Source organism: Vombatus ursinus, unplaced genomic scaffold (genome assembly GCF_900497805.2).
Source record: "Vombatus ursinus unplaced genomic scaffold, bare-nosed wombat genome assembly UNPS02014793.1, whole genome shotgun sequence".
Classification (NCBI taxonomy): domain Eukaryota; kingdom Metazoa; phylum Chordata; class Mammalia; order Diprotodontia; family Vombatidae; genus Vombatus; species Vombatus ursinus.
This window is the reverse complement of record NW_020954571.1, coordinates 16,997,135-17,013,333: the sequence shown is the minus strand read 5'-3', so window position 1 is coordinate 17,013,333 and position 16,199 is coordinate 16,997,135. Positions and strand designations below refer to the sequence as shown.

Sequence of the window (16,199 nt, the reverse complement as noted above, 5' to 3'; positions counted from 1 at the left end):
TTTGATCTCTAATTCAACCATAACATTCTACCATTCTGTAGGTTTCATAAAAAGGTTTAAAAAGTTATAGTCTGATGACACTAGAAAGGAAATCCTATGAAAGTTTCAGTGATGCTTCATTTCTAGATATTTCCTCACACCCACCCAGACTTCATCTTCTAACAAAGAAAAGCAATTCAGCAAAAGCAGCCTTTAGAGTGACAACATATAACAGCGCATGCAGTTCTCTGCTCCTGTTGTACCATATCTTTCAGTCACAAGGAGAGAAGTATGATTCTCCAGAACCACCAGGTTTTCAGCTACTCAAAGCTCAGCTTGATTTTAGTGTCACTTTCATAGGATCACAGATTTAAAAGGAGAAAAGATCTTTGAGGTCATGGCATCCAACCCACTTATTTTATAGATGCGGAAACTGAGGCAGAGGTTAAGTAACTTGCCCACAGTCACATAGCTAGGGTTTGAAGCAAGATTTAATTTCTTCTGACTTCAAGTCCAGCATTCTTTTCACTAGGTCACGAACCTGCCCATGCCTGCCACCCCCACAACAAAAGACAGGCTTGTCAAGGGTGACAAAGCCAGTATGGAGGGGGGAGCAGAAGCAGGGGGTTCTCTATCCATGCTGCCTCATTTACATTTGTGTAGTCATTGTGGATGTTGTTATCCTGGTTCTGCTTATGTCATTTTGCAACTTCATACAAAATTTCCCATGTTTTCTTAAGTCCTCATAGTCATCATTTCTTCTTGCACAATAATATTCCATTACACTCATTTTCCACAGTTCCTTCAAACATTCCCCAGTGCATGGGCACCCACTTGGTTTTCAGTTCTTGGCTTATCACAGAATATTCTGGTATATATAAGACTTTTCTTTGTCTTCCTTGGAGGAAAATATCCAGTAGTGGGATTGCTGGGTCAAAAAGTATGAACACTTGAGTCGCTTTTTTGTGCAATTCTTAGCACAGTGTCTAGCACACAGTAAATTCTTACTAACTGGTTATTGACTTGATAATTCAATATTTTTTTTCCCAGAATGGCTGGAAGAATTCATAGTTCCACAAATAGCTTATTAGTGTGCTTGTCTCCCACAGCCAGTTTCACTTTTGTTTTGTTTTGGTCATATTTGCCATATGCAGAGTATGAGGGAGAGACAGGAGGCACTGTGTGCCAGACAAGTCAATCTGCCACCAACACCTTGACCATCTCCTCTCATATCTTGATAAACAGTCCAGGACCCTAGTCGAAGAGCCTTGGGACTAGTACTGCTTCTGGCCCAGTGCCCTTGTCCATCATCCTGGGAGGCAACCCTTGTAAAAATGCAGCCAGGGAACTACTGTTCCTGCGAGTGCTACAGCCACTCCTTTGAAAGACCCAAAAATGAAAGTGCTTGGCACCAAAGTCCTTAGCACTGTCAAACAGTTTAACACCCGAAACTGATATGATTTTATAAATAGCAAGGCATTAAAGAAGAGGCATTACCATCTGTTTTGTCACTGCATCCTAAGGACCATCTGACTTGAGGCAGATAGATGACACAGTGGATAGAGTGCTGGAACTGGAGTCAGGAAGTTCAAATCCAGTCTCAAACATTTACTAGCTGTGTGACGCTGGGTAAGTCACTTAACTTTTGTTTGCCTCCGTTTCCTCAAATGTAAAAATGGGGATAATAACAGCACTTAGCTCACAGGGCTGTTGTAAGCATCAAATGAGATAGTATTTGTAAAGTACTGAGTACAGTACCTGGAACATAGTAGGTACTATATAAATGTTAGCTATTATCATTATTATAATTGTCATTATAATAATAATAATTATTGACTTGCATTTGGAACCTTCCATGTGTTGTGTCTCCCATCAGAATATGAGTTCGCTGAGGACAGGAAGGCACTGTCTTACTTTCCTATTTGTATTCCCAGGGCTTAACACAGTATTTTGCATACAGTAAGGGCACAACAAATTATTTCTTCATTCATTCATTCATTTCCGTGTATTGAGCCCTACTCAATAAATTCCAGTAGCTTCATGCTACTTCCAAAATTACTTCAAATTACTTCATATTAAATCCTCTCCTTGGCTTTTAAAGCCCTTCACAGCCACCCCTTCCTACCATTCCAGTTTTTATACACTTTGCTCCCCTCATTCTTGCTGTTCCTCACACACAACACTCCACTTCTTTATACTGGCTGTCTCCTTTGCCTGTAATGCTCTCCTTTCCTGGCTTCCTTCAAGAAAGTTCAAATTCCACCTTTTGCAGGAGGCCTTTCATGTTCATCTCATTGCTAGTATCTTCCTTCTGAGATTACTTTCCATTTACATTGTTTATCTTATATATGCAATTTTTTAAAGTTGTCTCTCTCCTCCAAGAGAACATGAGCTCCTTGAGAAAAGGGACCATGTTTTTACCTTTCTTAGCATAGTGCCTTGGTGCATTATAATGGCTGGCATTTATACAAGACTTTAAGATTTGCAAAACACTTTACAAATGTCATCTCATTTGATCTTCACAATTACTCTGGGAGGCAGGTACTATTACTATCCCTATTTTACAGTTGAGGAAACTGAGGCAGGCATTAAGTGACTTGCCCAGGGTCACACCACTAGTAAGTAATATGAGGATGGATTTGAACCCAGGTCTCCATGACTCCAGACCCACTGTTCTATCTACTTCACCAATTAGTTGCCTGTAAGTGCTTAATAAATGCTTGTTAACTGACTAAGGTGAAACTCAGCAGGTTTTATTTCACATTATTATTTATGTAAACCATTCTTTTTACTGTAGTTTCTACTGAAAATTTTATGTTTTTTGACCACTACCATGAGGAAATGGCTCTCGGTCTTATATTTGTGTCAATTCCCCATATATCTTGGCCATAAAAGTCTAATAACTTTTTTATTTTTTTTAACTTTTTTTTTTTTTACATTTAAAAAAAATTTTTTTTAGGCAATTGGGGTTAAGTGACTTGCCCAGGGTCACACAGCTAGTAAGTGTCAAGAGGTTGGTCTGAGGCCACATTTGAACTCAGGTCCTCCTGACTTCAGGGTCGGTGCTCTATCCACTTCGCCACCCAGCTGCCCCAAAAGTCTAATAACTTGTCAAAAATGTTTGATATAAAGATTTTTCAGGAGTTTCCCTTCTTATTCTATTTGCATTGTTCATGCTCATGCAACCTTGTATGGTTAAGAATTCTCCCCCTATCTGCAATTGTGAAAGGTACCTCCCCTTCATATTTATCTAATTTTCTGTTACCTTTGGTACATTGTTCAATGATCCCTTCATTCTACATTTTCCCATTGTTTCCCTTGATATTTTAGATTTTTTGTTTCTTCAAATGAATTTTTTTATCATTTTATCTAGTTTCACAAATTATCCCTTTATTAGTCTGATTGGCATGACAGTAAATTTGTAAAATAATTTAGTATCATCATTTTTATTTTACTGGCATGGCTCAACAACTGAGGATTGAATAGCTCTTCAATTATTTAAGTCTTCCTTCATTTCTGTAGTTTTTGTAGTTTTACTTGGGAGTCTTAAGTATGTTAGGTTAGTTTAACTCCCAGATATTTTCTATCTTAAAATGTATTTTAGTATACTACAGGATGAAGAGAGACCTTAAATTACTTTAAGGTTAAACAATTCTAAAAATGTTTTTGAGATTATTAGTAAATAGTCATCCCCCACACTTAATATAATATCTGGCATAAAATGGGTACTTAACAAATTCTTATTGATGGTCATTATGCCCTTTTATGTCTACTCTTTGGGCAATTCCTTAATTTGTTAAAGAGTAAGCTGGCCTCAAAACCAAGATCTGAATTCAAGCACCACATCTGACACATAAATGCTGTGTGAGCCTAGGCAAGTCAATTAACCTCTTAATTCTATAGCCTACCAAGATGGTAAGTTTTGGTTTTTGTTTTGTTTTGTTTTTTTCAAATATTTATTTATTTTTTAGTTTTCAACATTCACTTTTGTAAGATTTTGGTTTTAAATTTTCTCCCCCTTCTTTCCCTCTCCCCTCCCTAAGACGGCATGCAATCTGATATAAACCATATATGTACAATCACATTAAACATATTTCCACATTAGTCATGTTGTAAAGAAGAATTAGAATCAAAGGGAAAAACCACAAGAAAGAAGAAACAAAACAAAAAAGAGAGAGAGAGAAAATAGTGTGCTTCAATCTACATTCAGACTCCATAGTTCTTTCTCTGGATGTGGATAGCATTTTCCATTATGAGCCTTTTGGAACTGTCTTAGATCCTTGCATTGCTGAGAAGAGCTAAGTCTACCAAAGCTGGTCATCACACAACATTATTGTTGCTGTGTACAGTGTTCTCCTGGCTCTGCTCACTTCACTCAGCACCAGTTCATCATGTCTTTTTAGGTTTTTCTCAGTCCACCAGCTCATCATTTCTAACGGAACAATAGTGTTCCATTACATTAATACACCACAACTTTTCAGCCATTCCTCAACTGATGGGCATCCCCCCAACTTCCAATTCTTGGCCACCAGAAAAACAGCTGCTATAAATATTTTTGTACATGTGGGTCCTTTTCCATTTTTTATGATATCTTTGGGATACCGACTTAGAAGTGGTATTACTGGATCAAAGAGCATGCACAGTTTTATAGCCCTTTGGGCATAGTTTCAAATCGCTCTCCAGAATGGTTGGACAATTCATAACTCCATCAACAATGCATTAGTGTTCCAGTTTTCCCACATCTTCTCCAACATTTATCATTTTCCTGTTTTGTCATGTCAGCCAATCTGATAGGTGTGATGTGGTACTTCAGAGTTGTTTTGATTTGCATTTCTCTAATCAACAGTGATTTATAGCATTTCTTCATATGATAGCTTTAATTTCTTCATCTGAAAATTGCCTGTTCATATTCTTTGACCATTTATCAATTGGAGAATGACTTGTATTCTTACAAATGTGACTCAGTTCTCTATACATTTTGGAAATGAGGCACAGACACTAGCTGTAAAAATTGTTTCCCAGCTTTCCGCTTCCCTTCTATTCTTGGTTGTATTGGCTTTGTTTGTGCAAAAACTTTTTAATTTAATGTAATAAAAATTACAAGATGGTAAGTTTCAAAGCAGGTCCCAATTTGCACTGGAAGATGGCATTTCCTCACGTAGTAGTTCCCTCTACCAATGAAATCACAGGTTAAATTTCTATCCCCTATACTTAATTTTACACTATATTTTGTTTACATATACCCAAAGCCTCCACTAACCTCCAAATCTTTGAGAGTTCAAATAAATCTGAAAAGCTGCAAACTTTGTATGCAAAAATGTTACAATCCAATATGTATTGCAGCACCCCAAACTAAAAAACTCATCAACAAAATATCCCCTCGAGGTTAAAAGATTATTATTTCCTAGGCACATTAAATTACCGTTTACTCCAATGGCATTTAAAGATACCACAGGATAAAGTTTTAGCATTTCCAAGTACCATCTGATCAGCTCACTTCTAATAAGTCTATAACAAATCACCACAACATCCATGAAGACTACAGAAAGATTCAGTATAGTTTAGCAACACTCCCCAGATCTATATGTCCACCTTCACTCTTCATTGGTGTTTAAGTTTGAAAATTAAAAAACATGTCTGGACTTAGATTTATGTTTAGCACCTTGCTGACACTAACATTAACAGCACCTATTATCCAGGCCCTTTCCTAGGCCCTAAAGATATAAAGACAAAAAAGAAACAATTCTTACCTAATCCTTAAGGAGATTATTTTCTACCTAATTAAAGTAAGAAAAGGAACATTCCATACACAAGCCAGTTCTTTCTAGAGCCTATAGGTGTTGTAGCTGTACTCCTGGGCTAGCAACCGAAGACAGTTAACAAAAAAAAATTTTAACCACATTGAATATGCCCAAGCCACTCAGTAAAATCAGTAATAAAAAACAGGCTTGACAATGAATTTGTCTAGTTTTTAAATTCTACATCATTACACAGAATAGTTAAAAGACAAGAAATCAGGCAGCCTAAGAAAGAAGTTTTCCTACTTGTAAGAATACAGTGTTTCCACTATTCTTCAAAATTCTACAAAATCATCAATAACTCTACGCTTTATAGGACAATCATGGAAACTGTTCAAGTTCAGTGACATGAACAGATATATATCCTAAGATACTCCCACATCCGTCAGACACAAATACTTTCCTCAAAGTACCTCAATAACCGTACTTTTCTTACTCCTTCCACGTATAATGGGTATTCCTAGGATCATTCAGGACACTTGGGCCTAATATACACACAAATTTCTTGTCAAAACTATATTTAAAATATTGTACCTTGAATAGTACTTTAAATATTATTTAAAATAACAAAAAATACTTGTACTTACTTCCATATCTAAATTATAAACTACTTAATGAATTTTAAAATTTTTTTAAAGAAATAATAAAGCTAATAGATTGCTCTTTACCAAACAACAACAAAAAACTGTCCCTTGGGAATTTAACAGAATTAGCTAAAAACAATGTTTCTAAGGAACCCCAAATCTGTTGAATAAATGCCAATGAGTGTAGTGTAGCAGAAAATGTAATGAGTTTGGGATTAGAAGATCTGGATTTGAGTCTTAGTTCTGCTACTACTCTGTGACCTTGGGCAAATCACCTCACCACTTTGGCTCTCCAATAAGGGGATTTTACTAGATTATATTTAATGAAGGCCTTTTATGCCTATTTCCCTTTGGATCAGTATCAAATCAGCAATTCTCTATGACATAGCACCAGCTATTAGGAAAAGGAAAGAGGGTACTAACAACCTATTGATCCAAATCACTACTGCGTAATTGTATTTATGGCAAACTAAAACTCAGCCAACAAAGAGAGATTATTTGTAAGCATGTGATGCATGATTATATCATATGAAATTATTTATTGGAATCATAGATTAATTAGGACATTTTTTGGTTTCTTGCCAATAACAAAATGTAAGTCCATAAGTGACTTGCCTCCTACTAAAGCCTTGTGTTTGAACTACTACTCTTCTGCACATTCATGCCTCAAAGAGTCCTAAGGAATCAGAAATAAATACTTTTCCACTATATCAATGGCAATACTCTTTCTCATCTTTCCTAAAATGGGCATTCCTAGATCACTAGAAGTATTTAGGTCTATATGTACTCTCCACCAAACAGAGTTGTGAAATTTTCCTTTCTTCTTTATTTCCAAATTATTTACCCATGTATACTTATTATTTGTGTCATTATTATTATCACTATTATTTTATCTTCCATCTTAGTTACCTCTGCTTTCAATCACAGAGTCAATTTCTTTTCAACATTCAATAAGAATATTTTAAATTTATGAATATTCAACACTAGGACATTTTAAATGGAAAACTTTTGGATTTATTTTAGAATTTTACTTTTTATTTTATTTTCATGCCCTTCTTTTTCCTATAATTTTCCTCTCAAAGCTTCTACCAAAACTGCATCTTTACATTTACTGGTTTCATATTCTAAAGTAAAAGTTGTGTTCTTTTCTCAAAAATTTTCAGGCCTTTGTCCATAAGTAAATATTAAGAGAAAAGGAAAGAGAAAAAAGGAGATAATAAATATAATGTACATAGAAAAAAGAAACTGAAAAATTACAAACACGAACAATTTTTAGCTGGCCTAGTAGAATAGCTCAAGAGGTACTTATCAGGATACAAAACGCCTTGAAAAAATACTGTAATGTCAAATTAATGGAAGAGTAGAGTTAAGAGAAATGAATCTGAAAATATGATAGTGCCTATTACCTTTATGGAAGGGAAAGCCAGGCAAGGCAAAATAGCAGACAATAGCAGATGAAATTACAGATCACTGAAAACCAACAGGGAAAAAAAACCTATGGTAAAACAAGAATAAGAGAACAAGTCAAAGAAGCCATTAATCTAAGAACCATGGAGACTCACCTTGCTGTCTTCAGGGTTCCATGCCATAGATACATCTTATAAACAAGACCAATTTATTATAAGACATATTTTAGACACTTCAATAACTCAAACTCCTCTGGGACAGGATCCAAGGCAGAACTACGTTATACCAAATTGTTCTCAACTCAGAACAATATTACAGTAAGGTTCTAGTGCATTACAAAGTAGGTAAGGAATAAAAAGAATAGGAAATGAAAAATTAAGGCAAGCACAAATCAATCTATAAGAAGATAAGAGAAATGCAGTAAGCCAAGATTAATGCACAGAAGAAATATGAGAAACAGAGGAGAGAGAAAAAAGGAGATCAAGAAATGAAAAATATATCAACATACAGAAAAAATGGAAACCTCAAACTGAGACATATACTGAAAAAGCAGACAGAAAAATGAGGGGGGAAAGAATTTAAAAAGAATAACTCACAAAAAAATCACAAGGCTTTACCTAATATTTTATTAATGTATTTTTAGACTACTGGAATCTCAACAGTAGATCTGTAAGAATAAACCCCTAGGAAAAATAATTAAACAATAACAGTGGCCTGCTATATAAGCACAATAGGTACTTATCAAAGACTTATTTATACCTTAAGTTTTAAGAATAAAAACATATCCAAGACATTATAACCTAAAAGAATTGCCAGATTCCATTATTCCCAGTTTTCAAATTAAACAAAGTACAAAAATTTAGTATCTCTTAAAATTAAATGGAATGAAATGAGTTCTTTCCCCACTTCTATCCTAAAAATAGCATACTGCTACAGAGTATCAGAGGAAAGAAAAAAACCTTTTAGTGCTATGTGGAACAAATGGCCCCAATATAAAGAGGTGTAGAAATTTCACTTATCTTGCATATATCCCTAACTTTGAAAGTCAGGAAATTTTCATTTAATAATAACAAGAACAACTCCATAATCTATTCAGGTTTTTAAATCACACTGTTTCTTGCTGAAACAATTATAGTAATTTGAACAAACTGCACACACTCTTGTGATTCTGGATACCAGTTTAACAGTCACTCAGAGGTTGACACTGACCCAAACTGGCAAAGCGAGTGATGACTAAATTGACAGTCTCAAGTCCCGTAGTAACTTTATTCAGTGCTACATGGTTTACACAAGAAACATTTAGTTGTCTTTGCTAAGATAGTTAAAACACACACACACACACACACACACACAACTTCTTTGGAATCAACTGCTGGTACAATATTATTTCCTCAGACAAGACAAATCACATAGAGGTATGCCCCTCTTCTAGACTCTGCCTATTTATGGCCCTCTTAATCCCTTTCTCGGCTGACTTGCCAGCACAAGCTATATTTTGAAAGTGTATGTTGCCTATATCTGGATATTGGTTGAATAGTTAAGTAAAGAGAGAAAACAAAAGATGCAAACAGGTCCCTGCTAGACAGCAGTAAAAGAGAGGAATACTATTTCGATGAGACAGAAAATGGGCCCTATTTATACCGAAATAAGGAAGCCCAAACTCAAAAGTCTAAAATTCTTTATCAACTCAAAATCAAAACTCTTAACAGCCTCTCTTCCTTGACTCTGGGAAGCTCATTATATTGCTGAGAACCTCTGAAATTCATGCTCCTTTAAAAAAAACTCCCTAAATGTGGCTTATCTCAAGGGGAAATAAAAGTTCCTATCCACATACGGAAGCACTAGAGTTGGAGTGAAAGAATGTGGGTTCAAATTCTGCCTCTAATTTACTACCTCTGTGACCACAAGTAGAGTTTCCCTCTGCGGGCCTCAGTTTCTTCATTTGTCAAATGAAGAGGCTGGACCTAGATGATCTCAAAAATACTCTCCTGGCCTCATGACTGGACCCGTGACCCCTACGTTCATAAATTCGTTTGCCACTGCCCACTCTGAAATCCTGCCTCCTTCCCGAGGGCGCGGGGGGTGCGGGGGTGATTGTCCTTAGTACTCAAAGCCCTCCTCTGGGGGGCGCTCTTCTGGATCCCCTAAAACATGAAGGCTCCTACCCCACAGCTCGCTGTGACCCAGAGCGTTCAATCTCCTCCCGCTCAGGTGCCCCTCGCCCGGCCCCGCCCCCATCGGACTTCCCTCCCAGTCCCCCCCCAGCCTCCTCCCACTCGTGCCCAGCCCCCCACCCACTCACCCACACGAACAGGCTGTCGGACAGCAGGTACTGGGCCACTTCCCGGGCCCGGGGGCCGCCGGGGACCGGCGGAGCGTTGGGCTGCAGCGGCTGGGGCGGCGGCGGCTGCTGAGGAGACGTGAGCGCCTCGGGTTCTCCGGGGCCGGCGCCAGGGCCCGGCTCGGGCTGCATGAGGGCGCGATAGGCGCTCACGATGGTGCCCAGCAGCGCCAGGCCGCTGAGGCCCGTGTAGGTGCGGAGGCTGGGCCAGGGGAAGCGCTCCAGGAAGAGCAGCGGCATGGCTGCGGGGATGGCGGCCCTGGGCCCTGGGCCCTGGCCTCGGCTCGCAGGCCCGAGAGCTGCCTCCCTTCCTCCTTCCCTCCCTCGCTGCCGCCCGCGCAGCCTCCTCCAAACGGCGGCGACAGCGACGGCGACAGCGCTCCTCGGCTCCCCGCCGCTCGCTCCCGCTCCCGCTACTGCCCCTGCCGGTGCGGAAGAGCCTCGGCCACGGGGCCGGCGGCCGCCCCCCCCCCCCCCCGCCCCGGGGCGGGACCCGACGGGCCTTGGGCCCTCTTGTGGGCCGCTCCGAGCCGCGGAGGCCCGAGCCGCCCGCCTCCAGAAATCATAAACCCCCGCGGGCTGGACGGGAGATGGGAAGAGCCAAAAGAGCTCTGGGAAAAGTAGTCGCGGGAAGGGCCCCGGGGCAGGTAGGGCCCCGCGCTTTGCGGAAACCGAGGAACTTAGTGACGGCTCCTGGGCACGGGGGGGCGGGGAGAGGAGCCAAGGCTAGACGAGGTCCACCTGACTCCCGGCCCGGGCCAGCGTAGTGGCGCCGCGCCCCGAGGCGGCCAAGGTCCGTTCGGGCCGGCCCGCGCTCTGGGCTGTTCTCGGCCCCCCGGGCCGGGGCCTCGCGAGGTCCCCCCAGGAAGCTGCGGTTGCTGAGTGGCTCCATGGCTCTCACCCTGAGGCCTTCCTTCTCATTCTTCGAAATTAACAAAATAATTTAGTAAACCCCTATCTCACGTGTTAAGTTCCGAAAGATTACGTCTCCTCGAAAACTGATGTTTTTTAAAAGTCGAAAGCTGCTAAGCACAACACCAACTTAATTCTTGAGGGCAATGAGATGGCTGTGGTGGCGGACTGCGTGCCACAGGGCAGGAGTTGAAGTTTGCCCTCATGATACTTAATAGCCTGTGACCCTGGACAAGTCACTTACCCTCCTTTAGCCTCTGTTTCTTTATTTCTAAAATGAAGATAGTAACACCTACAAAAAAGGGTTACCGAGAGGATCAAATGACCTTTTTACAAACATTTAGTTATTATTAGGATCATGGATTAAGAGCTGCATAGAACTGGCAGGATCAACAGTGCTTTGAAGGTAGCTAGATGGCTGGACCAACAGAGTGCTGGGCCTTGAACTTTCTTCCTGAGTTCAACAGTAGCCTCAGACCCTTACTAGTTGTGTGACCCTGGGCAAGTCACTTAACCCTGTTTGCCTGTTTCCTTATGTGTAAAATGAGCTGGAGAATAGCAAACCACTCCAGTATCTTTGTCAACCCAAAGGGTACATGAACAGCAGACACAACTGAAACGACTCAACCACAGTACTTGGCTTAGAAGTGCTTAAAATCCTTTTTTCATTCACTCAACTGATGCAGATTTAACAGAAACATAACTATTTGTGGAACTAGGAAAGCATAGAAAAAAGGAATTAACTTCTTAAGACTTAGACAAAACACGAATCCCAAGGAATGATTCATTATAACTGTAGAAAGAGATGCATTTTCCAACACATCCATTACAATACAAATTTGCTCAAGCTTTGATGACATCTGTTGCCAAAGAGGGCTTTTAACTGTCAAGGAACATCAAGGAAGGCAGGGACATTGATACTGAAGTGTCAGTAAAAAAAAATTTTTCTAAACACTGAAGAAAGCAAATTCAGAGGGGGAAATAGACAAATAGTGCGATGTCAGTACTACCATGGTAAATGTCATTTTAAAAACAAGCTTTAATATATATGTGGTTTCACACTTGAACCTCATTTTATCACACTTGTATATGGATATATGTTCACGTTTGAAGATTTTCTTAAACACTTTTTTTTTCTAAGTGGAGCTGCACTGTCAATTTAAATTACATTGAGAACTACCTAGAAAAACAAGCAGTAAGCAGTGGAGAGAGCCACTTTAGGAGAGTTTAGGCAACCTTAAACCCTCCTGTTCTTAATTTCATCAATGAGAGGTTGGACTATATCAGCCAAATGTAAATCTTATGATCTGGCTTAATACTTGTTTGCTGAAGTAAATTCCCCCAACAGCCAGTTTCCCTGGGCTTATCAGAGTCCTAAAAAAATGAAGGTACTTACAATCAAATTACATAATTTCATCTCTGGACTAATTACTCAGTCACTTTTGTATTGTCCTCACTCCATCACGAAGATGACTTTTTAAGCACTCGAGCTCTCTCCAGTGTTTACACACTGCAGTGTTTCTATCCCCATAAACTGATAGGAAAAATGGCAGGATCCAAGACCATTTCATTTAAACGCTAAATATGTGGCTGTTAAGTCAGGGTAAGAAAATTACTTGTTTCAGTCCAACAAGGCCCTGTTTTAGAAAAGTAGTAAGTAGTAAGATCATAGCATCATGAGCTGGAAGGAACTTTGGAGTCCAACTCATTTTACAGATGAGGAAAGTGAGGCCTAAAAAGGAAAAATAACTTTATCTATGTTCAAACCACTATTAGAGCCAAGATTTGAACTCAAACCCAGCATGCAGGACTCTTTCTACCATACTACACTGCCTTTTACCGAGTTCCTCAAAATAAGTTAAAAAGGTAATAATAAGCTTTTAAAAGAATTTCTTATGTGCAGGGCAACTATACCTGGTACTAATTTAAAAATCATCTAAACCCTCTACTGCACACTATACTAGTTCTGTGAACATGGGCAAATCACATACATTTTCCTCTTCTAGGTGTCTCTATGCCTATCAGTTGCAGACCTGCATGAAATCACAGGTAGAGTCCCTATCATAAACCCTATCAAAATCCAAGCCACAATGCATTTAGTTATGGGAAATGTTCCCAATAGGCTTAATATAATACCCTACAATTATATGTAAAGGAAATTGCTGTCAAAGTACTTTCAGTTTAATATTACATATCACACTATTTTTCCACATTTTAAAATACCAAGTGACTTTTTCCTCTTTTTAAAAACTGCAGTTTATAAATTCCAACTCCTCTCTATATTTAGCCTCAGACAAATTACACCTCCTCAGAATAAAATATGCATTGAACATAATAGGTTTCTATTTCTCATGTTCCATTTTGCAAAGAGATTGACTTTTCTGAACATTAAATGTGGGATTAGTTTAAGTGGTTAAAATATTTCACAAGTGGGTACATATTAATGTTAATTTCAAATACTGGAACTTAATGAATTTTAGCTTTGGAAGTTCACAAAACTATGGCAGAATTTCTAATGGGACAAAAGCGGTTAAGTATGCAAGGGGACGGGTTCCTTAATATTCACAGAATCTTTTTGTTTTAAATGATTTTTATTTAAAATGACAAAGGGAACAGCAATGATCTTTTAACTAAGCTCTAACATTCTACATATAAAAATAAAACCAGAACTTGTTTCTTTACAGTTTCTAAAAACTCAGTACACCTAATAGCTATTGATGCCAAACTAAAGATGTGCACACATTTCCCTTTATAGTATCTAAAAACTTAACGTTAACTGCATTTCCCCCCATGGCTTAACATCCTAACAGCACATTCTTCCCTACTTACCTTTATAATACAATTTGTCACTAAAACACAAATTATTTATACAAAGTAGTACTAGCTTTAGCATCAGGTTTCAAGCAGTTTCTCAGAAAAAAAAAAATTTGCCAAGATATTGAAGTGACTTGCAAATGCAAAATGGACTTTACTGACCAATTCAAATGATAAATGGCTTTTTCATTCTTTAATCTTTAAATGACTGAGGCAAACGCCAACAGTCCAATTAAATGCAATCAAATAATGCTTAAGTGATGAGAAATAACTGGAAAAACTAAGAAGCATTCTTCTATTATAAAATGCAGAGATGGTATTATTATAGTTGTAAAAACTTCTTTCAACCTTCTTTGGCAAAACACACAAAGCAGCAAGCTTCTTGAAGCTGTCTTAGGGATCAGTACAATTTGTTCAACCATTATTAACTAATAAAAAATGTTAAGCCTCATGAAGTCAGGTATGCAAAAGCTACTCCAAGGATATTATCTCAGGGACACTGTAGTGCATATGACACTAAATGCCTTAAAAAACAACTAGGAACTGAAGAATCTACGTACTTCACTTTTCTAAGTTTAGAAAGATTTTCATTTAGAACAAGCCATGAGCTATCAAATGGACTGATTCTTCATTAGCTTCTGTCATTTGGAAAGTCCCATTCTTTCTTACGTAAGATTGAAAAGTATAAACCCACTAAGCAAATTGAGTCACACTCTCTTCCTGTGCAATGCTCAAAGATTAAAATTTTACTTAAAAGTACCATAACAAAATAATGGCAAGTTATAGGGATGGCAAAGTCTTTTATGATAGAAAAATTTCTCCATCTACTACATTAACTTGGCATTTTCTAATTAGTATTATCATACTACATTTTAATTACTTAGTATACAGAGTTTCACAAATTTTAGTGCTTCTAAAGCTTTAGGAGCCTAAACTTTTACACTAAGGCTTTTGGAATACTAGTTGATACTAGTTTATTTTTGTAATCAGGTACATTCATACATGAAAAAAATTTATGCCATATAAAAAGCTTGTTTTGACAATGAAGAGATCTTAAGGCAAATGAATATAGATTTTACATTTTCCTCCCCAGTCTATTGAATACTTTAAGTGATATTCTGAATTCACTGTTCAGTAATGATTATCACAGCCAGAAATATTCAAATTTCCTTTGAATATTCAAAGTGAATGACGCTATATATATTGCAGTTTTAAAACCATCAAACAAGGAACATAATTTGTCTTTTACCTTTTAAGTGCTCAATAAACACTTGATAAATGAATGTCAATGGACAAAAACTTGTTGAACTGGCCCTTTAATAAAATAAACCTTATTAAATAAATTTTAAATTAGTATTGAATATATACAAAGAACATGTACTTTACTATTATTAGTTCTCATATCATGGGGACTTAATGTATAATGCTCAGAAAATTTTTTTATTAGTTTAATGTAGTAATATGCCTGATTTTATATTTCCTGTAGAAATGCTACTTTTAAAGGAAGATAAAATCTGCAGAAAGTGGAAAGCCTATGAAAGGACTTGATTGGGACTAGCTAACTGGTCACCACCACCCACATGGTAGCAAATAAATTTAGATGCAGAGGGAAAAAAATTAGTCCAATCAATTGAATTATAATTTCATATAACTTTAATAACTACTCTCTACTATTAGGACAAAATTTAACTCCATTTAGCAAAAGCTAAATGCTTTCAGTCCAGGTGGTATAATGTCTAGTAATATGTAATACAATTCATGGAATTCAATTTTTTTTCCCATTTAGCTTCTCATGTAAAGATGACTGTGTTCATTGAAGGGCTAAAATTGTACCTAGTATCCTACCTTGTCAGACAGGGAGTAGCTACATGGTAAACGCTGAAGGTACTTCAGCTACAGACAACAAAAATAATCTGACCAAGATTTTTTTTTTAAATAGAAAAAAAAAAAACACACACACATACCACAGACACAGAAAGAACAGCCCATCTCCCACTCTCAAAAAGCACATCAAGAAAAGCTCAGGTATATTTACACATGTTTTCCCTTGCAGAAGCAAGTACGCTCTTATTCAAAGGACAGTACAATTTGTAACTTTCTACAGGGTAGAAATTGAAAAGAAAACAGACCGCACTGCCTGTGAAATGAGGTCAGGTAGACATAAAGCAGTCAGCTATATGGTTTTCCAGATCAAGTTCCCCTAACTTCCTGGACAGGGCTATTCAATAAAGTCACATTCAGGACATACTGATGCCATCCAAAAGCCAGTCCAATAACTCCTGAATGACTAAATAAACAGATGAATGGTCATAACAGCAAATGAACACGATCGAGTTTTCAGGTAATATTCCAATCTATGAAAGC

The 16,199-nt window shown here is 38.0% G+C and overlaps 1 protein-coding gene across 2 annotated transcripts in view; it reads right to left on the bottom strand.

The window, feature by feature from the left end:
* The window catches only part of AMFR (autocrine motility factor receptor), a 60,287-nt gene extending 49,923 nt beyond the window's left edge, over positions 1-10,364 (bottom strand). For both annotated transcript variants that reach the window (XM_027869434.1, XM_027869433.1), the window contains exon 1: positions 10,071-10,364. In XM_027869434.1, the coding sequence (XP_027725235.1) occupies positions 10,071-10,349 (279 nt within the window). In that variant the 5' untranslated portion in view covers positions 10,350-10,364. The remainder of the gene's footprint in view (positions 1-10,070) is intronic.
* Positions 10,365-16,199: the final 5,835 nt, after the last annotated feature.